This window comes from Gopherus evgoodei, unplaced genomic scaffold, assembly GCF_007399415.2.
Source record: "Gopherus evgoodei ecotype Sinaloan lineage unplaced genomic scaffold, rGopEvg1_v1.p scaffold_49_arrow_ctg1, whole genome shotgun sequence".
Classification (NCBI taxonomy): Eukaryota; Metazoa; Chordata; order Testudines; family Testudinidae; genus Gopherus; species Gopherus evgoodei.
Genome location: NW_022060070.1, coordinates 419,586 through 442,480, shown reverse-complemented (window position 1 = coordinate 442,480; position 22,895 = coordinate 419,586). Strand labels below are relative to the sequence as shown.

At 58.9% G+C, this 22,895-nt stretch overlaps 1 protein-coding gene across 2 annotated transcripts in view; it reads left to right on the top strand.

Moving 5' to 3' along the window:
• The window catches only part of DNHD1 (dynein heavy chain domain 1), a 210,088-nt gene that overhangs the window by 180,931 nt on the left and 6,262 nt on the right, over nucleotides 1-22,895 (top strand). The window contains exons 32-35 of one of the 2 annotated variants that reach the window (XM_030546775.1): nucleotides 7,673-8,104; nucleotides 10,951-11,392; nucleotides 11,656-11,802; nucleotides 18,296-18,487. In XM_030546775.1, coding sequence (XP_030402635.1) covers nucleotides 7,673-8,104; nucleotides 10,951-11,392; nucleotides 11,656-11,802; nucleotides 18,296-18,487 — 1,213 coding nt within the window. Of the gene's footprint in view, nucleotides 1-7,672; nucleotides 8,105-10,950; nucleotides 11,393-11,655; nucleotides 11,803-18,295; nucleotides 18,488-22,895 lie in introns of those variants that run through there. The other variant, XM_030546778.1, reaches the window with a different exon arrangement.

The window sequence follows — 22,895 nt, the reverse complement described above, 5'->3', positions numbered from 1 at the left end:
TTTAGCTGTATTTACAACCAACTCTGAGACAACTGAATCACCCTCAACCATCACAGGCTGAAAGGCACCTTCTGTTTGCTCCACAGACAAAGAAGAGCCGGAAACACATTCTCCTTCACCAGACACACAGCTTGGGATTTCCTTTCCCTTGTCCCAGCACACAGGGCTGTTCACAGACAACTGCTTGGAGACTGAGGTAGCTTCCTTCATAGGCAAGTCAATACCCCGACAGACACAGGCACATTTCCTTCACTGTCACATTTCTCCACACACGAAACAGGTAAGGGATAGAGACACTCATTTTCCACTATCCTTGTCTTCCCACACTGCTGACTAGACAAAGCCATCAGCTCACAAGGCTGCCTAGGCTTCTCCAAACTTTCCCTACCAGGCACATTGCCACTCCCCACAGATAAGCTGCTGCTTTTTTCACTACACTGAGCTACTTCCAGCAAATCACAGTTACCCATTTCAGGTTTACTTTTACAAGCTGTACTAGCCACCAATCCATTACCCATCACAAATCTACCCTTTCCTTCCTCAGTTAGGGCTTCCACCTGACCATTTACTTGAATCTGCTCCTGAGAAACATTTTCCTCCCCAGTGAAATCTTTTTGCTCTTGATCTAATTCCAGATTCACTTCTGAGACATTAGACAGACATTCAGAAACTCCATTCACAGACACTCTGCTTTCTTGCACAGACAAACAGCTATTACCCACCAGGTTAGACTCCCCCTCTCCCCGGCCATAGCAGAACTGGTTAAACACAGAAAACAGCCCAGAGTAATATCACATATCACAATAGTTATAAACTGGATTTTCAAGAGGATACAGTTTCTGCTGTTTTTCCCTTGCTTTTTTGACTTGGAGCTGGACTCTGGCAGTCTCCTGTTCCATCTTGTGAGCCTCCTTCTTTCATTCAGCAGCTTCTCTTTCTAATTCAGCTATTTTCTGCTTTTCCAGCAATCGCAGATCTGCTAGTTTTTGTTCATGCTCCAGCTGCAGATTATTTGCTGCCGTTTTTATTCGAATTGCTTCTGCAGTTTCTGTAGTATCAGGTAAGGGCTGCACTCCTACATCCTGATCACTGACCATTAACAGATCTCTAAGTTCTTGATTTGGAGCTTTCTTTCTAAAGCTTATCCCCTTTTCTGAACACAAATCTTCCAGGGCTTTTTTGTCAAGACCCTCATATGCTCTTTGCTCACCCATTGCAACTGCTCTTTAACCAACCAAACTCTCAATACCAAAATTCAAATTTGGATAGTGTGGGGTTCTGACCCAAAGCTTAATTGACCTGGTTGTGTGGATCCTGCTGACTACGCCACTGGACGATGCGGTTCTGGCGGGACCCAACTGAGAGTGCCAATTCAGGATCAATTGCCCAAACAGGGCAGTCATAGCCCTAGGCTGGGGTTTTTCCACCTCTAAGGCACCAAACCAGCCAGACAAAAAGGACTTCGGTTTCACCCCACTGGCCAACCACAAGTCACACAAGCAATTTCCTTAGACACTCCAGTATCCCAGTATCAACACCAGTGCCTCCCATCCTGGGGATGAATGGTTATGAAAACCAACACCCCAGTAAAAGAAAAAGGTTCTCTCGATCCCAAAGGACCAAGCCCCAGACCCAGGTCAATATACACATCAGATCTTACCCACAAATCACGCTGTTGCCAATCCTTTAGAATCTAAAATCTAAAGATTTATTCATAAAGGGAAAAAGATAGAGATGAGAGCTAAAATTGGTTAAATTGAATCAATTACATACAGTAATGGCAAAGTTCTTAGTTCAGGCTTGTAGCAGTGATGGAATAAACTGCAGGTTCAAATCAAGTCTCTGGAACATCCCCCGCTGGGATGGGTCAACAGTCCCTTGTGTAGAGCTTCAGCTTGTAGCGAAGTCCCTCCAGAGGTAGGAAGCAGGATTGAAAACCATATGGAGATGAGGCATCAGCCTTTTATAGGCTTTTCCAGGTGTAAGGACACTTCTTTGTTCTTACTGTGGAAAATTATAGCAAAATGGAGTCTGGAGTCACATGGGCAAGTCCCTGCACTTTGCTGAGTTACAAGGCGTATCTGCCTCCTCTCAATGGGTCAGTTGTGTAGCTGATGGTCCTTAATGGGCCATCAAGCAGGGTAAGCAGAGCTAACACCAACTTGTCTGGGGTGTCACCCAGAAGCACAGCACAAGTTTGAAGTACAGACAGAACAGAGGCAATACTCATAACTTCAACTACAAAATGACACATGCACACAGACAGTGTAATCATAACCAGCAACCTATAACCTGGTCTTAGACACCTTATATGACCCCCTTTACATAAGATTTGGTGCTGCCACAGGACCTTGGTTGCAAACCATTGTTGCCGGCACAGATAATGCCTGAGGCCAAGCAACAGCGGTTTGTTGCCCGGTGTACTTGGCGCTAATAAACACACCAGGGTGGAGAAGCAAACAAAGTTTATTTGAGATCTCAAAGCGGTGCAAGGAGACGAACACCTCAAATCATGCACCCCTACACAAGCGGCTTTTCCCTTTTTATAAGTTTTTTTTTCTCTTTCTTCTTTCTTCCCTGCCCCCTCCTCCTCCTTCTTCCTCCCCCTGTAGCAGTAACGTAATCGCAGGTGCATTAAGTAATCTTGGCCGCGGCAGCTCGTTAGTAAGTTTTCCTTCTGCAAGTTATCTTGTCCTTCTGCAAAAGGTGCACAGGCCTTATCACCACTGCTTTAGACCGGTTTGAGCTGTGCTGCAACTGATAACTTCCTGTTACACATTTCATTTCACAGCTGCTAGCTTTCTAGGTCAAGTAGAGTTCAACATGGAGAAGCTTTGGTTCATTGAGGCCTAGATTTATGCCTAGTGACACCAACACCATGTTCTATATGGTTTCAGTTTATACCAATAACGTCACACACCTTTCAATGAGACATTATATTACACTCATAACATCACAACATACTTTCACTAGCTGTTGCTCTTTGGGTCATGCATCTTGTTCCTATGCCCAATTTGGGAGGGCTGTGTTTGCAGGCTTTGTCTAATTAGACTTGGAGTGTCCTCCTCCATCTACTATATCCTGCTTCGGAGCCACCAGAAGAGAACTCATGTAAAGAAGCACTCAAAGAAAAGGGAAGTTACTGTTAGTAACTGGAGTTCTCTGAGATGTGGTGTCTCTATGTATTCCACAAGCCATTCTCCTTTCCCTGCTACTGCCAAGGCTTATAGCCTGGACTTGATAGCAGAGCAGGCGCTGAGGGTTGGCTGGTCACTCAGCCCCCTTCATACACTTGAGAAAGTAGAGACTTGAGGTCATCGGGGAGCAGGTGTGACCAGTGGACGCTGCTCGCTGATCTCCGGTTCCAGTGCTGCATGCACCACTGTAGTGCTGCACACATACACAATGGGAAATGACTGCCTAGGAAGGAGCACTGCAGAAACGGATCTAGGGGTCAGAGTGCATCACAAGCTAAGTATGAGTCAACAGTGTAACACTGGTGCAAAAAAAGTGAACATCATTCTGGTATGCATTAGCAGGAGTGTTGTAAACAAGACACGAGAAGTAATTCTTCTGCCTCTGACTAGGCCTCAGCAGGAGTATTGTGTCCAGTTCTGGGCAACACATTTCAGAAAAGTTGTGGACAAACTGGAGATCAAGTCCAGAGAAGAGCAACAAAAATGATTAAAGGTCTAGAAAACATGACCTATGAGGGAAGATTGAGAAAACTGGGTTTGTTTAGTCCTGAGAAGAGAAGAGAAGACTGAGAGGGGACATGATATAAAAGGTTGTTACAAGGAGAAGGGAGAAACGTTTTTCTTAACCTCTGAGGATGGGACAAGAAGCAATGGGCTTAAATTGCAGCAAGGGAGGTTTAGGTTGGACATTAGGAAAAGCTTCCTGTCAGGGTGGTTAAGCACTGGAATAAATTGCCTAGGGAGGTTGTGGAATCTCCATCATTGGGGATTTTTAAGAGCAGGTTGGACAAACACCTGTCAGGGATGGTCATGAGTGCAGGGGACTGGACTAGCTGACCTCTCGAGATCCCTTCCGGTTCTATGTTTCTGTGAAGACAAGCCCGGCGTGGAACCAGAAGGAATGAGGTGGTTTGACTCAAGCAGCAGCCTGGTTGGAAACCCAAGTCAGTAACAAATTGAATAAAATCTACACACGTGAATGGAGGGAGGATCCGAAGAGACAATAGAAACCCCAGTGGCTGGGACAGGCACACCTTGCAACCAACAGCCCAGATGACGGCCATTTCCCCCAGCTCTTGGCAGGAAAGCAGGGCAAAGGCCCCAAGCTGGAGGAACAAGGAAAGGGCTCGGGGCCAGCTCTCAGAGACACAGGGGACTGTCTACAGACAGAGGAAGGGAAGATGGAAGCCCTGGCATGGGCCAGTCTGAGTTCTCAGCCCAGTGACTGATCAATTGTTACCGTGCTTGGGACGGCTGCCTGGTAGTGCTGCACATGCTCAGTGAGAGCGAAAGCAGGGGAATGGTCCTGCTATCGTGGGCAGCTCTCCTGGCTTATACACTCCTCCGGTGCAGGGGGCTAGCGAAAGGATCTGAGCCCCTGCTCCCTTACCCAGCGGCCCACCTGACTTGAGGGCTCCCCTCCCGCTCCCCTGGGTGGCAGAGTCCTCAGACCCCCGACCAGGCTGGGCCCAGGATTCCTGGGGCTCAAACCCCAATCTCCTGTCATACTTAGGACAGGGCTTGGGTGTCCCCACTCTGGGGGGCTCTGTCCACTCCAGGCGCTCCCTGTCCCACTGATCATTACACAGAGTTCAAAGCAAACACGATTTATTACACAGCAAATCCTTCAAAATAAGGAAACGGCGGAGGGAAAAGCCGGCACCCTGCTCGGTGGCCGGGAATGTCAGGGCCTGCCCAGGCCCTGGCTGTGCCGCAGGTCGGACCCTCGCTCTGACGGTGGCCACACACCCTCAGGATCTCGGTGGCAGCCCCCCACCCCCGTGGGGGCTACGAGCCCCCTCCCAGTCTGGGCTGCAAGGCCTCGGCCTGGGGGCATCTCCCTGCGCTGGGCCCTGTGCCTAGGGCCTCCCTCACTCTGCCCAGCCAGCGGCTCCGGCACTCGGCTCTGGTCTGCTCCAGCCCCAGTCCCCTGCTCCCAGCCCTGCCCCCAACTCCCAGCTCCCGCCCCCAGCTCTAGCCCCCAGCCCCTGCCCCCACCTCCCAGCCTTCAGCCCCCTGCTCCCACCTCCAGCCTCCCAGCTCCACTCCCCACCTCCCAGCCCTCAGCCCCAGCTCCCAGGCCCCACCTCCCGCCTCCCAGCCCCAGTCCCCTGCCCCCAGCTCCCAGACACTGCATCCAGCTCCAGCCTCCACTCCCAGCTCCAGCTCCCCACCTCCTGCCTCCCAGCCTGCAGCTCCCGCGTCCCAGTTCCCCCCCATCCCTGCCTCCCAGCCCCCTCCCCCAGGTCCAGCCCCCACCCCCAGCCCCCGCCTCCCAGCTCCAGCTCCCCACCTCCCAGCCCTCAGCCCCCTGCTCCCAGCCCTGCCCCCACCCCCAGCCCCCGCCTCCCAGCTCCAGCTCCCCACCTCCCAGCCCTCAGCCCCAGCTCCCAGGCCCCACCTCCCGCCTCCCAGCCCCAGTCCCCTGCCCCCAGCTCCAGCCTCCACTCCCAGCTCCAGCTCCCCACCTCCTGCCTCCCAGCCTGCTGCTCCCGCGTCCCAGTTCCCCCCCCATCCCTGCCTCCCAGCCCCCTCCCCAGGTCCAGCCCCCACCCCAGCCCCCGCCTCCCAGTTCCAGCTCCCCACCTCCCAGCCCTCAGCCCCCTGCTCCCAGCCCTGCCCCCACCCCCAGCCCCCGCCTCCCAGCTCCAGCTCCCCACCTCCCAGCCCTCAGCCCCCTGCTCCCAGCCCTCGACCCCAGCTCCGAGGCCCCACCTCCCGCCTCCCCGCCCCAGTTCCCACCCCCGCCCCCAGTCCCCACCCCAGTCCCCTGTCCCCAGCTCCCAGACCCTGCCCCCAGCTCCAGCCCCCACTCCCAGCTCCAGCTCCCCACCCCCCACCTCCCAGCCCCCATCCCCACCTCCCAGCTCTCACCCCCATCCCTGCCTCCCAGCCCCCTCCCCCAGCTTCAGCCCCTGCCCCCAGCACCCCCGCCTCCCAGCCCCCAGCCCTCATACCCAGCCCCCATCCCCACCTCCCGCCTCCCAGGCCCCGTCTCCAGCTCCCGCCTCCCAGTCCCCAACTCCAGCCCCCCATCCCTGCCTCCCTGCCCCCACCTCCCAGCTCCAGCCCCCACCTCCCAGCCCCCACCCCAAGCTCTGGTCCCTGCTTCCCACTCCCAGCCCCAGTCCCCCACCTCCAGCTCCCACCTCCAGTCCCCAGCCCCCACCCCCAGCTTCTGCCCCCAGACCCCAGCTCCCAGCCCCACCCCCACTGCTGCTCTGCCTCCAGCTCCCTGGGCTGCTTCTCTGGCTCCAGCTGCTGTGACTCTGCTCCCAGGACCGACCTGCTCCCTGGGACGGTTCCCCGCCCCCTCTGCCTCTGCCCAGCCCGGCTCTGCTCCCAGTTCTGCTCAGGCCCCTGCTTTCTCCTTAACTCAGCCCTGCTTTGGCCCAGGCAGCCCCAGCCTCCGACTCCCTCATTGGCCTGCCTGCCCTGTCAATCAGGCTGACCGGGAGCTTTGGCCTCTCCTCATTGCCCGTGGGGCCGGTCAGTCTCAGAGGCCTGGCTTCCCATTGACCCTCCCCCTTCCTTTTGGTACTGGGAGAGGGCCAATCAACCCCCTTCAGTGTCAGTGAGGGGCCAACAGCCCCCCAACAAGAGCCTTGCACCCTGAAGTCTCCCACTGGATTCTGGCTTGGCCGGATTCACTGCAGGGAGCCGTAGCGGGAGACAGGAGTTGCTGGCACCCAAAGGCCCAATTCTGGAGTGTTGGAGGTCACAGGCCTGCCCCCATGGAGCTGTGTGGGTCCTGGATCACTGCCAAGGACCTAGACAAGAGTCTATGATGGATAGTTCATAAAACCATTACCAAACATTCCCACATCCCCCTGTCTCTAGGGCATGCTGTGCAAAGTCCCACACCTGCCGGGGGCAGAGGCAAGTCCCTGTGAGACCACAGACCCCGCTGCTCTTGGGGTGAGCTCTGTGGTACAGCCCTGCAGGAGGACTGGGTGCCTGCAGGACCCGCTGCCATGGGGTGGCCAGGCTTGGTTGGACATATTCCTAGAGGGGCCACCCCATGACATAAGCTTCAATTAAAGATTCATCTTTAACTCCTGCAGACTCCAGGACAATCCTGGAGGGCTGGCAACCCCGCCTGCCATAATAGTGGGGTGCACTTGGTGGTGGGCAGGATTGAGTGGGCAAAACAACCCCATGGCAGCACGAGCAGGAAACCAGAAAATCCCTCCTCGGTCCCCATGTCAAACGCGTGTGTAGCTCATGTCTGCCCCGGCCATGCTTCCGTTCGGGTGTGAATAGCATGGGTGATGTGCTCGCTCTTGCGGGCGTCGGCAGCCCCCGTGGGCTTTGCTGGGGGAAGTGGGATAAAAATGCAAGACCCGGTGTGGGGCAGGATTAACAAATAAGGCCACCCAGGGCACTACGATGGGGGTCAGGGTCTGGGTTTGGGGTGCGCCAGGAGGCCCCCCCTCCCCAAGCTCAGCCTCACCCCTCTCTTCTCTGCTCTCCAGGAGCTGCTCTTCTACCCAAAGGATGAGCTCCCCAATGACCTGTTCCAGGAGCTGGGCCAGGTGGTGTCAGACGAGAGCTTCTGCGCTGCCTCCCTGCAGAGCGTCAGCAAAGCCGCGGCTGCCCTGTGCCAGTGGATCTGTGCCATCTACTGGTACCACCGGGCTCTGCGCATTTGGGAGCCCACCTTGATGCAGCTGCAGCACTGCAAGGTCCAGATTCGGGCGGAGAAGGGGCGGCTGGGCGACCGGCGCCTGCAGGCTGAGAAGCTGAAAGAATTGAGCTCGGGCTGGGGCGTGGAGCTGCTGCAGGCCACCGAGCATCAGGAGGCCCTGGCCCGCGACCTCAATCACGTCCTGCAGGAGAAGGAGAAGGCTGACACCGTTGAGAGCTCGGTGGCAATGCACGTGGCCAACTGGACGGCGGCTGTGGAGGTAATGACCAGGCTGGCCTTGTCCCGTCCCCTCCCCAACGCCCAGGGCACCCGGCATCCCAGGTAACGACCGGGCCGGCCTCATCCTGTCCCCGACGCCCGGGGCAGCCAGGGGGCCGGCCTCATCCCGTCCCTCCCCCAATGCCCAGGGCAGCCAGCGTCCCAGGTAGCGACCAGGCCGGCCTTGTCCCGTCCCCTCCCCAACGCCCAGGGCACCCGGCATCCCAGGTAACGACCGGGCCGGCCTCATCCTGTCCCCGACGCCCGGGGCAGCCAGGGGGCCGGCCTCATCCCGTCCCTCCCCCAATGCCCAGGGCAGCCGGCATCCCAGGTAGCGACCAGGCCAGCCTCGTCCCGTCCCCTCCCTGACGCCCGGGGCACCCGGCATCCCAGGTAACGACCGGGCCGGCCTCATCCTGTCCCCGACGCCCAGGGCAGCCAGGGGGCCAGCCTCGTCCCGTCCCTCCCCCAATGCCCAGGGCAGCCAGCGTCCCAGGTAGCGACCAGGCCGGCCTCGTCCTATCCCTTCCCTGACGCCCGGGGCACCCGGCATCCCAGGTAACGACTGGGCTGGCCTCATCCTGTCCTGTCCCCTCCCCAATGCCCGGGGCAGCCGGCATCCAGGTAACGACTGGGCTGGCCTTGTCCCATCCCGTCCCCGACGCCTAGGGCAGCAGCGTCCCAGGTAATGACCGGGCCGGCCTCGTCCTGTCCTGTCCCCTCCCTGATGCCCGGGGCAGCCGGTGTCCAGGTAACGACCGGGCCGGCCTCGTCCCGTCCCCTCCCCAAAGCCTGGGGCAGCTGCGGTCCCATGTAACGACCGGCCCTGCCTCGTCCTGTCCCCTCCCCGACGCCCGGGGCAGCCGGTGTCCCAGGTAACTATCGGGCCGGCCTCGTCCTGTCCCCTCCTCGATGCTTGGGGCAGCTGGCGTCCCAGATAATGACCGGGCCGGCCTCGTCCCCTCTTCTCCCCGACGCCCGGGGCAGCCGGCGTCCCAGGTAACGACCGGGCCGGCCTCGTCCCATCCTCTCCCCGACACTCGGGGCAGCTGGCATACCAGATAATGACCGGGCCGGCCTCGTCCTGTCCCCTCCCCGACGCTCGGGGCAGCTGGGGTCCCAGATAATGACCGGGCTGGCCTCGTCCCCTCCTCTCCCCGATGCCCAGGGCAGCTGGTGTCCCAGGTAACGACTGGGCCGGCCTCGTCCTGTCCCCTCCCCGACGCTCGGGGCAGCTGGCATCCCAGATAATCACCGGGCTGGCCTCGTCCCGTCCCCTCCCCGACACTCGGGGCAGCTGGCGTCCCAGATAATGACCGGGCCGGCCTCGTCCTGTCCTCTCCCCGATGCTCGGGGCAGCTGGCGTCCCAGATAATGACTGGGCTGGCCTCGTCCCGTCCCCTCCCCGACGCCCGGGGCAGCTGGCGTCCCAGATAATGACCGGGCTGGCCTCGTCCCCTCCTCTCCCCGACGCTTGGGGCAGCTGGCGTCCCAGATAATGACCGGGCCGGCCTCATCCTGTCCCCTCCCCGACGCTCGGGGCAGCTGGCGTCCCAGGTAACGACCGGGCCGGCCTCGTCCCGTCCCCTCCCCGACGCTCGGGGCAGCTGGCGTCCCAGGTAACGACCGGGCCGGCCTCGTCCTGTCCCCTCCCCGACGCTCGGGGCAGCTGGTGTCCCAGATAATGACCGGGCCGGCCTCGTCCCCTCTTCTTCCCGACGCCCGGGGCAGCCGGCGTCCCAGGTAACGACCGGGCCGGCCTTGTCCCGTCCCCTCCCTGACGCCCAGGGCAGCCGGCATCCCAGTAACGACTGGAGCTCCTGTAGGCAAATCCAGAGCTGCCCTGCACTGCAGTAGTCAGAGCCAGGCAGCAGCACCTCTTGGTGCTGCCAATGCCCACATCCAGGAGCTGCTCCCTCTGGCTGGAGGGACGGGGCCATGTGTAGGGTCAGTCCACCTGGTGCGAGGGCTGGAGATCGGGGTATAGACTCTGGATGCAGGGGTTGCTAGGAGTGGGGTTGTGACGATGTGGGAATGTCCTTGCTGTGTTCCTGGGTTAAGGTCCTGCACCTCAGGCAACGTACCCTCTCCGTTGTCAGGGCGCATTGCCCCTCCCCGGCTCTGGCTACAGGTCACGACCAGGGTACCCTGGGGGTTGCTTGGCCAGTTCTCCATGTACCCCCCCATTAACACCTCAGTGGGTAAATGGGGGTGCACCCCCACTTCCTTGGGGCTCTCCTTGTCCCCCCATTTCAAGTGTACCCTTGCCACGGGCACCTTGAATGGGGTCCTGCCCACCCCCATCAGGGTCAGGTAGGTGTTGGGCATCACCTGATCTGGAGCTACCATGTTGGGCTGGGCCAGCGTCACCTCAGCACCCGTGTCCCAGTATCCATTGACCCTCCTCCCATTCACCTCCAGGGGAACAAGGCACTCGCTCCGCAGGGACAGCCTCGCACTCACCTGGTAAACCGAGAACCTGGTGTCCAGAGCATCCAGACCCCAGAGCAGCTGGCCTGGGGCCCTCCTCCCTCCTGAGCAGTTGATAAGCTGCCAGCCCCACTCCTGGGTTCTCATGTTACGTGCTCAGATGTGCTCCCTTCCCCAATGCAGGCCCCCAACTCCCCTGCAACCTTCCCAGGTCGATAATCCCCCATAACACATCAAGAACATTCCCGCTTCGTCACAGGGTGTACAGGATCTGGAAGCAGAACTCCTCTGCCGGAGGTGGGGTCTGGGAACAGGACTCCCCGAGGGTGGGGCTCAAGGTCTGGGTGTGGGGCTCTCCCCCGGGGGCAGGGATTGGGGCCTGAGGCTCCCTGCTGACCCTGCCTTGTCTCCTGACAGCGATTGGAGCAGAACTGCAGCACCGCCCAGGGGGACGCTCTCCTTTGTGCAGCCGCTCTCTCCTACGGGGGCGCCTTCCCCCCGCCGCGGCGCCAGGAGCTGCTGGAGAAGTGGCAGGATATCTGTGCCAGGCGCCAAAGCTCCCTGGGGCCAGACGATGTGAGGAGGTTGCTGGAGAAGGAGCTGCCTTGCCCTGGCCCAGCCCCCCGGGGCCCACCCCTGCTGCCTGTGCGCCAGGACTTCAGCCTGCTAGCCCTGCTGAGCTCAGAGAGGGAGCAGCGTGCTTGGGACAGGGACCAGAAGCCACAGGACCCGGCTGGGCGCCAGGCCGCCCTGCTGCTCCACACAGACACTCATGCCTGCTCCCGCTGCTGGCCCCTGCTGCTCGACCCTGATCAGCAGGCCCTCACCTGGCTCCTCATGGCACAGAAAGCAGAGGAGGGTTAGTGAGGGGAATAAGAAGCCCGGCCTGGGACCAGCCCCCAGCCCAGCTCCTGGCCCTCTGTCTTGGGTGGGGACGTGACTTAGGCCTCTGTTGTCAGGTGCCAGTGGCTCTAGAGCAAGAGATAGTTCCTTCTGCACAGCTCAGGTTCCTGGAGTCTCCTGAAAAGTTCCCCCAGCCCCACCGGGGCCTCAGGGAAGGAAGGGCCCTTCTGCGAGCCCCTTTTCAGACTCCGAGTAGGAACCTTCTCCTGTCTTCTCCAGATGAGTCCCTGATCTTTGCTGGCTCGGATACGCTGTCCAGTGCCGAGGAGTCAGGGAGCAATGAAGAGTCACCTGAGAAAAATCTCCAGGTGCTGTCGGCTACAGACCCCAGGCTGGAGCAGACCCTCTTGGCTGCAGCCAGTGCCGGTAAGGGTGGGCATGTGAGCCGTGACCAGCTGCAGTGCAGGGCGTGCTATAGACACTGCATGCCCCCAGCATGCCACTGGGCCTGACCTGGCCTCCAGAGCCTAGGCCCCCAGCACACACCCCCTACAGACAACTAGCCTCCCCAGAGATGGCAGGTCCAGGCCTGCAGTCCCTGAGTCAGATGGTTATTGCATGCTGGGGCCTGTCACCTCCAGGAGGTAGGGAGCAGTGAGCCTGGGGGTCAGGCTGTGGGGGGCTGGGCAGGCGATGGGGGTCAGGCTGTGGGGCTGGGGAGGCGCTGGGGGTCAGGCTGTGGGAGGCTGGAGAGGCGATAGAATGGGGGGCTGGGCAGGCGATGGGGGTCAGGCTGTGGAGGGCTGGGCAGGCGATAGGGGTAGGCTGTGGGGGGCTGGGCAGGCGATGGGGGTCAGCCTGTGGGGGTGTCATGGAGTGTGGGGGAGTCCAGCCCTGCACCCCTCTTCCTGGGACTCACAGTGACTCTCCGCCAGCCAGGAAAACAGAAGGTTTATTGGACAACAGGAATGCAGGTTACAGCAGAGCTTGTAGGCACAGCCAGGACCCCTCAATCGAGTCCCTCTGGGGGTTCAGGGAGCTTAGATCCCAGTTTGGGATTCCCTGAATTCCAACCACAAAGCCCAAAACCGAAACTTAACTAACTCCCTCCAGCCGACTCCTTGCTTTGTCCGGGTTCCTGGGCAAAAGTCCTGACACCCCTCCCCGGCTCAGGTTATGGGTTGAGCACCTGTCCCTCACCTAAAGTTACCCCCTGCGCTCCCATTCCCCACACAGACAGTCCCTACTGCATCACATCTCTCCCCCCTTCGAGACTGAACTGAGCGGGGTCACTCTGCCCAGTGACCTGGGGAAGTTCAGGACCCCCCCTCCGGGACAACGCGTCCGCTGTCAGGTTGGCACTTCCCTTCACATGGACCACGTCCATGTCATAGTCCTGCAGGAGCAGGCTCCACCTCAGGAGCTTGGCGTTGGCTCCTTTCATCTGGCGCAGCCAGGTCAGGGGAGAGTGGTCGGTGTACACGGTGAAGTGTTGCCCAAAGAGATATGGCTCCAGTTTCTTAAGGGCCCACATCATGGCCAGGCATTCCTTCTCGATGGCCGCGTAGTTCTGCTCCCGGGGTAGCAACTTCTTGCTCAGGTACACGATGGGGTGTCTCTCCCCCTTTTCATCCTCCTGCATTAACACCGCCCCCAGTCCCGTGTCTGAGGTGTCGGTGAACACCATAAAGGGCTTGTCAAAGTCTGGGTTTGCCAGAACTGGGCCACTAACCAGAGCCTCCTTCAGCGCCCGGAGAACCTGCTGGCACCACTCGGTCCAGACCACCTTATCTGGCTTCCCCTTCTTGCACAGCGCAGTGATGGGGGCGGCTATGGTGCTAAAGTGGGGCACAAACCTTCGATAGTACCCCGCCATCCCCATAAAGGCCTGGACCTGCTTTATGGTTTGGGGAGCGGGCCAGTCTCTGATCACCTCCACCTTGGCTGGTTCCGGCTTTAGGCAGGCGCTCCCCAGCCGATGGTCCAGCTAAGATACTTCAGCCATCCCCACCTTGCACTTCTCAGCCTTTACGGTTAACCCAGCCTACTGGAGTCGGTCCAGCACTTGTTTAACCTGGGACACGTGGTCCTCCCAGGTCTGGCTGAAGACGCAGATGTCGTCAATATATGCCACGGCAAAACTCTCCATCCCCCTCAGTAGCTGATCCACCAGGCGCTGGAAGGTGGCCGGCGCTCCCTTGGGACCGAAGGGCAGGGTCAGAAACTCGTAGAGCCCCAGGGGGTGATTAAGGCCGATTTCAGCCTGGCATCTGCATCCAGCGGCACTTGCCAGTAGCCCTTTGTAAGATCCATGGTGGTGAGGTACCAAGCACCTCCCAGCTTGTCAAGGAGCTTGTCAGGCCTGGGCATGGGGTAGGCATCAGATACGGTGATGGCATTGAGCTTTCGATAGTCCACACAGAACCGGATCGACCCATCCCTTTTGGGGACCAGCACCACTGGCGATGCCCAATGGCTGGAGGACAGCTGGATCACCCCCAAAGCCAGCATGACCCTGACCTCTCTTTCTAGGTCATGGGCAGTTTTCCCGGTGACCCGGAAAGGGGAGCATCTTCTAGGAGGATGTGACCCGGTCTGCACCCGGTGGACAGTCAAATTAGTGCATCCAGGCTGGTTGGAAAACAGCTGTCGGTACAGATGCAGCACCCCTCTGATCTCAGTGTGCTGGGCCAGGGACAGCTGATCAGAGAGGGGAATTGCTTCCGGGGGGGAACCAGATTTTGTCCCAGGGAACAGATCCACTAAAGGGTCATCTCCCTGCTCCTCCCAATGTCCGCACACGACCAACACCACATTCCCCCTGTCATAGTATGGCTTCATCATATTCACATGGTACACCCGACGGTGATGTGCCCGATTGGACAGCTCCACCACATAGTTTACCTCATTTAGTTGCTTGACAACCTTGAAGGGCCCTTCCCAGGCAGCCTGGAGTTTGTTTTTCCTCACGGGGATGAGAACCATCACTTGATCCCCGGTGGCAAAGGCACGGGCCCGCGCCGTGCGGTCATATCAGACCTTCTGCTTCCTCTGGGCTCGGGCCAGATTCTCCGTAGCCAGGCCCATGAGCTCGGCAAGTCTTTCCCGGAATGTCAGGACATACTCCACCACCGACTCTCCATCAGGAGCGGCCTTCCCCTCCCATTCGTCTCTCATCAGGTCCAGGGGCCCCCTTACCCGCCTTCCATACAACAGTTCGAAAGGCAAAAACCCAGTAGATTCCTGGGGTATCTCCCTGTACGCGAACAGCAGGTGAGGTAAGTACTTGTCCCAGTCCTGCGGGTGCTGGTTCATAAATGTTTTTAGCATCATCCTTAGCGTCCTGTTCAACCTTTCCACCAGCCCGTTGGACTGGAGGTGATACGCTGAGGCCCAGTTGTGCTGGACCCCCGCATTTCTCCCCCAAGCACCGGAGCAGGGCCGACATGAAGTTGGACCCCTGGTCCGTTAAGACTTCCTTGGGGAACTGCTCCCAGCTGAAAATGGTCAGCAGCGCATCTGCCATGGTGTGTGCTTCGATAGAGGACAAGGCCACCGCCTCGGGGTAGCGAGTGGCGAAAACTACCACCATCAGAATGTATTTCTTCCCTGACGGGTTCGCCTTGCTGAGGGGTCCCACTATGTCCATGGCCACCTTCTGGAAAGGTTCTTCTATGATGGGTAAAGGCCTCAAAGCCGCTTTCCCCTTGTACCAGGCCTTCCCCACCCTCTGGCAGGGGTCACAGGATTGGCAGCACTGTCGGACCTGGGTAAAGACCCCAGGCCAGTAAAAGTTCTGTAGCAGGCTCTGCCTGGTGCGCCGGATTCCCTGGTGCCCTGCGAGAGGGATGTCATGGGCCAGGTACAACAGCTTGTGACGGAACTTCTGGGGAACCACCAGCTGCCTCCTGATCCCCCATGACTCTACTTCCCCTGGGGAGCCCATTCTCGGTACAGGAACCCCTTCTCCCACAGGAACCTCTCCTTGCAACCTCTCCTCATGGTCTGTACCGCACTGAGGTCAGCCCGGTCCCTGGGCGTCCGCAAGGAGGGATCTTTCTGCACCTCGGCCTGGAACTCAGCAGCTGGGACTGGGATGGGGACCTGCTCTCTCCCCTCGTCTGGGTCTGAGGCCGCAGCCTCTCTGAGCCGTGTCCCTGGGCGTTCCCTCCCCACCAGGTTAGGGTCCTGCTCCTCGGGCAGAGTACCTTCCCCGTTATCAGGGCGCAGTGCCCTTCCCCGACTCTGACTGCGGGTCACAACCAGGGCATCCTGGGCGTTGCTTGGCTAGACCTCCAGGTCCCCCCCCACATTAACACCTCCGTGGGCAAATGTGGGTGTGCCCGCACGTCCTTGAGGCCCTCCTTGGCCCCCCACTTCAGGTGTACCCTTGCCACGGGCACCTTGAATAGAGTCCCGCCCACGCCCATTAGGGTCAGGTAGGTGTCGGGCACCATCCAATCTGAGGTCATCACATCGGGCCGGGCCAGCGTCACTTCTGCACCTGTGTCCCAGTACCCAGTGACTTTCCTCCCATCTACCTCCAGGGAAACAAGGCACTTTCTGTGGAGGGGCAGTCCCGCACCCACCCTGTAAACCAAAAACTCGGAGCCTGGAGCATCCAGCTCCCCATAGGAGCTGACCTGGGGGCCTCCTCCCTCCTTCACAGTCGGTATGCGGACAGCCCCCCTTTCCTGAGAACACTGCCCCTCATCCAGCTGGGTCTCTACCAAGTTAACCCGGTGTGGGGTTGGTCTGCTCAGTCTGTTTTGAGCCTGGGGCACTGGGACAGTATGTGGCCCCTCTGGCCACATTGATAGCAGCTCATGTCCTGTTGGTCCCCTCGAACCGGTCGGTTGTCCCTGACGCTGGGCGTTCCCCTTGGGAGGGGTTCTCCCTATTCCCCCTTTTGGGAGGTCCCAGGATGACTCTCTGCATTGCAGCAGGCCTGTTCCTTTGGGACTCCTCCCTGCCACCCCCCGACCGGCTCTTCACAAACTCATCGGCCAGCCACCCTGCATGTCACGGGTTCTCTTGCTTTTGGTCCCTCAACCACAGCCTCAGGTCGGATGGGCACTGCTCATACAGTTGCTCCAGTACCAACAGTGTAACCACGTCCCCCCTTCATCTGGGCCCCATCTGCCCACTTGCTGGCGTATCCCTCCATGCAGATGGCTAGTTGCAGATATGAGACCTCAGGGGTTTTATCCTGACTCCGGAACCTCTCCCGGTACATCTCAGGAGTCAGCCCAGACTCGCGCAGCAGGGCCTGCTTGAACAGTTCGTTGTTCCCTTTCTCCTCCACTCCCAGCTGGCGGTACAATGCCACGGCCTTGGGGTCCAGTAAGGGGGGGGGGAGAACTCGGAGCCTGTCCGCAGGATCTACCTGGTGCAGCTCGCAGGCCGTCTCAAAGGCATCCAGGAAGCCATCCATGTCCTCCCTCTCCTTACGCTGGGCCAGGATGCACTTATCAAAGCTCCGCGCAGATCTGGGCCCCCCCTCACTCACCGCAGCTGGGGGCTCGCTGCCCCTCAGCCTCACCAGTTCCAGCTCATGCTGACGCAGTCTCTCTTTCTCCTCCCGGTCATGTTCTCTCTGTTTCTCACAATCCTCCAGCTCTCTCTGTTTTAGCTCTCTCTCCCATTCCAGCCGCTTGTACTCCATGGATGCCGAGTGTCACCAGCACGATCCCCTGCTGGCTGGGAGTGTCACGGTTCCCGCGGCATTCGCTGGGCTCCTCCCAGCCCTCCCCACGGTTTCCATTGGGACCCCCAGTGCACCAGCCCTTCTTGAGGTCATCACCTCTCTGCCAGGGTTGAGCTGCAGACTCCTCCGCCCCTGGGACCGCTCACTGCAATCCCCCGGGGGACCCTGTTACTGCAAAGTCCTTCTCACTGGGCACACACTCCCAGGGGTTAATCACCCCTTCGTTTTACTGCTCCCCAGTCACTTACTGCAGGAAGCGCCATTCACGGGGTGCAGTATCTCCCGCCGCTGCCACCAGTTGTCACGGAGTGTGGGGGAGTCCGGCCCTGCACCCCTCTTCCTGGGACCCACAGTGACTCTCCGCCAGCCAGGAAAACAGAAGGTTTATTGGACAACAGGAATGTAGGTTACAGCAGAGCTTGTAGGCACAGTCAGGACCCCTCAATCGAGTCCTTCTGGGGGTTCAGGGTCTTTGGATCCCAGTTTAGGATTCCCTGAATTCCAACCACCCAGCCCAAAACCGAAACTAAACTAACTCCCTCCAGCCGGCCCCTTCCTTTGTCCAGCTTCCCTGGCAAAAGTCCTGACACCCCTCCCCCTGTTCCTGGCTCAGGTTACAGACTTAGGTCCTGTCCCTCACCTAAAGGGGCTGGGCAGGCGATGGCGGTCAGGCTGGGGGGGGCTAGGCAGGCGATGGCAGTCAGGCTGGGGGGGCGCTAGGCAGGTGATGGTAGTCAGGCTGTGGGACTGGGGAGGCAATGGTGGTCAGGCTGTGGGGCTGGTAGGCGATGGGGGTCAGGCTGTGGGAGGCTGGGCAGGCGATGGGGGCCAGGCTGTGGGGCTGGGCAGGCGATGGAGTCAGGCTAGGGGGGCTAGGCAGGCGATGGGGGCAGGCTGTGGGGCTGGGCAGGTGATGGGGGTCAGGCTGGGGGGCTGGGCAGGCGATGGAGGTCAGGCTGGGGGGGCTAGGCAGGCGATGGGGGCAGGCTGTGGGGCTGGGCAGGTGATGGGGGTCAGGCTGGGGGGCTGGGCAGGCGATGGAGTCAGGCTGGGGGGGCTGGGCAGGCGACGGGGGTCAGGCTGGGGGGCTGGGCAGGCGATGGGGGCAGGCTGGGGGGCTGGACAGGTGACGAGGGTCAGGCTGTGGGGCTGGGGAGGCGACGGGGGTCAGGCTGGGCCATGGTGGGGCGATAACTGAGGCCGTTTCCCCAGGGCTGCCCATCCTGCTCCTGGACTTCGAGAGGAGCCCCTGCTGCCCTGCTCTCCTTCAGCTCCTGCAGAAGGAGACGCTGCTGGGGGAAGGGGGCAGTACCCTGCACTCAGAGTCACTTGGGGCTGTGCAGGTGCTGCCGTCTTTCCGGCTCTACCTCAGCACCACCCTGCCGCTCCGTGCCTTGGGGAAAGGTAAGGGACTGCGCGCTGAGCTTCCACCCCCCAGGGGACACTGCCTGTGTGAATCCATCGCCCTGCAGGAAGCTCCCATGAGACTCTCCCCTTGTTCCTCCCCCCTGGGGCTCCCTGCCAGGGATCAGTGACAGCCCCCGCCAGCTAGTGCTGAGCTGGGCGAAGCAGAGTCAGCTCTTCCCCTCTCTTCCAGGACTTGGCCTGGCTGGGCCTTTTGGGGAGGGAGGGGCAGGGCTGAGCACAGGGTGCTGGCGGGTGACTACCCAGAGCCTTGCCGAGAGGGGCTCCATCTCCTTGCTCCAGTGCAGTCCCATCTTCCATTGCAGACGCCTGCCCCTCTGTGCCCAAGAGTGTGTGTCAGCCATTTCTGCTCCACAGGCATCTCCCCCCAACTCGTGCTGGGGGTGTCTGGGATTGGGGTCTCTCTCCTTTGGCTAGGCAGGGTCCCTTTGCTTGTGCCCACTGTCAGGGCTGGCAGCTTCCCCCAGGGACAATCACTGATGAGCTGTTCTGTGGTGGGATCCCCATTCAGGGTAAGTCCCTGGCTCTTGAGCTCCTCTGGAAAGCAGTGACTGTGTTCCTACTGTCCAATAAACCTTCCGTTTTACTGGCTGCTGGAGAGTCACAGTGAATCCCAGGAAGAGCGGTGCGGGGCCCTGACTCCCCTACACTCCGTGACAACCTTAACACACTCAAAACCGCCTTCACCAAACAAGGACCCTCTACCAGAGAAGTAGATTGCATCTTGGAGCAGGCCACCCAAATACCCTGAGAGAACCCGCTTCAATACAGAAATAAACCCCCCTCCAACTGCACACCCTTAGTGATCACCTACCACCCCACTCTGCAGCCCATACAGAGTATTCTCAAACAGCTAGAGCCATTGCCTTCCCCATCCCAGGAGCTGGTTCCCCAGTGGGGAGTCTGACAGACATGCCACAAATGTTTCAAAGGATGACCCCACTTGAACCCCCACTGCTGGCCTTTGAACAATCCCCCAACCTCTCCAAGCTCATCATTAGCAACAAGCTCCCCATAGACCAGGACACACCAACTCAATGCAGCACCAGCCCCTGCCAGAACAACAGATGCAAAACCTGCAGACATGTCTCCACTGCTAGAATGAGAAGACTGAAGCAACGTCAGCATTCAGCAACTCTGCCTTCCCATCATCTTTGGTTACTAGCTCACCTGCTCCATTGAGCAGCGGACCCTCACCATCCCTGATCATTCTTTTCTGTCTGACATATTTGAAGAATCCTTTCTTGTTGTCTCTAACGTTCCTCGCCAGCTGTAACTCATTCTTTGCCTTGGCTGGCCTGATTTTGTCCCTATATGCTCGCACTATTTCCGTGTACACTTCTTCGATGACATGCCCCTCCTTCCATTTCCAGTATGTAAACCTCTTGGGTTTTAGATGGCTAAAAAGCTCGCAGCCACCTTGGCCTCCTGTGGCTCTTCTTACCTTTACTCTGCATCGGAACAGCTTCATGTTAAGCATCCAGTATTACATTGTTTAGGAGCTGCCAGCTCCTTCGACTCCTTTTATTCCTAATTGGTCTTTCCATGGGACTTTACCTATTACCTCTCTGAGTCGGTTGAAATCCACCTTTCTGAAGTCCAGTGTCCTTGTTTTCTGGTTCTCATGTCTTCCTTTCCATAGGACCTTGAATTCTATCAGACCATGATCACCTCCTCCCAAGTTCCCAACCACCTTCGCTTTGCAACTAATTCATCCCTGTTGGTCAAAACCAGATCCAAAATGGACGCCTTCCTAGTTGTTTCCTCAACTTTCTGATCAGAGACTTGTCTCCTACACCCTAAGAACTTGCAGGACATGAGAGCTGTCTGCCTGCCTGCTCCTCTCTGCATGCTGCTTTGGATGAGGTGGACTCAGCACCTCAGGTGATGGCCATGGCCTTTATTCTGCATCATGCTGCATTGCTGCAAGCTTGGGGCATCCTGGCTGAAGTGCAATGAACAACAGAGGATCTGCCTTTGGAAGGTCCAGATCCAGCTCTGCAAACTCCTAGCCCTTTCAGGGCAGCCCTGAAGTCTTTGGGGGGCTAGAGCAGCGCTGTGACGAGGAAGTAGTCTCACCCGCTGCCACTGCAGAGATACCACTTTCTCTCCACAGGATTCACGGCAGTTTGCACATCTGTAACTCCCCATGCCAGACATCCCAAGCAGCTGTGACTGATGTCCATGGATATGCTGGCACGTACGTGTGGCCCTTCTGTCCTCCCTGAACAGGTGGATGAGTCCTGCCAATGTGCGCACAGCACTCCTGTTTGCATCAATTCTACTTTTTCTGGCACGAGTCACAGATGCGTATCGTGTGCGCCTTTCGGAACCACTGGCTCAGGACCTGCCCCTGCTGGCAGGGCACTTCAGGCTGTCTCACCACTCAAGGGATCTCCCTCACTGTGCATGTTGCTCCATACAAATGCTTGCAGACAACATTGCGGTGATGTTTTATCTCCCAGGCAGGGAGGGGCCAGGGCAGATCCCTCACACCAAGAAGTGTTGGCCCTCTGGAATCGCTGCATCAAGAACAGAATCCCCCTTTGAGGGCCTCTGCACGCCCTGGCGGACTGCCTCAGCAGGTCGTTCAGCAGAGATCAGAAACGGTCCCTCAGCTATGAGGGAGTGAAGCTCTTTTTTTCAGGTTTTCAGGGGTGCCAGAGCTGGACGGCTTTGCCAGCCAACAGAACAAAAAGTGGCCTCAGTCTTCTCTGAAGGGAGGTCTCACACTAGGTTTGGGGACAAATGCCTTCCTGTTGTCTTTGGAAATCAAACTTCTTTATGCTTCCGCCCACCCCTATGGTGCCCAGAATGGCTGCCAAACTCACACAAGATTGTGCCGTTTTTATTGCAGGACTATGGCCAGACTCCACAGACCAGCCCTCTCCTCGCTGCTCAAGGGTTAGATCATCAATATCTGCCTGCTCTGCTGTGATTCAATGTGTCCTCTACCAGGCCTGCTTGCCTCATGACGTGGAAGAGGCTTTGTCCATGGTCCCAGCAAAGGAATCTCTCTTCACAGGCTCCTATGCAGGAGTTCACTGAGAGTTCACCTGGCTGCTCTCTCAGCATTTCAGCTCCCTACAGAGGGCAGGGTGTGGGGACATCCAGGTTTCTGAAAGGTCTGGACAGACTTCTCCCTCCTACTGAAGAGCCATCCCCAGAACCTCCTTTTGCCCCCTGCTTGCTGGTTCATCTCTCAATGCAGCTAGCGTTTTAATAGCTAGCACTTCTGCGAGGTGGGCAGCAGCGCCCCAGGCCTGTCTGACCAACCCTCCCCGTCGTTTTCTACAAAGATCTGTCTGCCACCTTTCTTCCCAAACCTCCCCCGGCACGGCTGTGGGAAAGCTGCAAGCTCTCAATGAGCAGGGCGCTAGCGTTCCAGTTATCACCACAGCTAGTGCCTGGGCTCGAAGAATGAAAGGAAAAGCTGTGATGTCCCTGGAATTTCTTCAGGCATTCGCCCCCGTTGCTAATACGCTCTCTCAGCATCATCCCATGTTCTTCACGGGCACAAGCAGCAGCAGCAGCAGCTTTCCTGAGTCCGGCAGGGCCACCCAGAGGATTCAGGGGGCCTGGGGCAAAGTAGGGGAGCTGTGGTGCTTGAATTCACAGGGCGGTGGCCCAGGTCTTCAGCAGCATTTTAGCAGCGGGGGGCCCTTCAGTCGCTCCACGTCTTTGGCAGCACTGAAGGGTCCCCTGCCGCCAAAATGCCGATGAAGACCCGGAGCACCGCTGGGCCAGGGCTTGCGGGGCTCCTGTGGGGCCCGGGGCAAATTGCCCCACTTGCCCCCCCGCTCTGGGCGGCTCTGGGATCCGATTCCATCAGACACATTCACAGGGCTGCTACATGGGCTCCGGGTCATATGGTCACCCTGGCTGTCTCTCTCCCTGGCCTCCAGGGCAGGGCTGGGTCTGGGCGAGGAGGCTTGCAGGCCTTGTTTAGGGGGGCTCCCAGACCCACCTCCAGCTGACAATGCTTGGGAGGTACTCAGAGTCCAATGCACATGTGCAGCCATGCCCCCACCTCTGTCCCCTCTGCATCAGGCTCACTGTAATATTGGCATCTGGTGGGAAGGCTCGGACGGGGTCGGACCCTGGGCTGGCAGTACTGCCCCCCGGATGTCGCTATGGGACAAACGTTCGGGTGCGCATGGCTGGCGTCTCTCTGAGTCCTGGCTCCCTCAGGCTGTTCCTCAGCAGAGACGGATTAAGATTTATGGGGCCCTGGGTACAAAGAGCCAGTTGGGCCCTCCATGCCCCAGAGGCTCAGGGGTGCCAGAACAGGGGGCCAGGGCCCCCCATGTCTTAACATGGGCATAGTAGCCTCGGACAGGCATGGTGGGGGAGCTGATGCCCCTGCTAGCAGTGCCAGCCTCTTCCC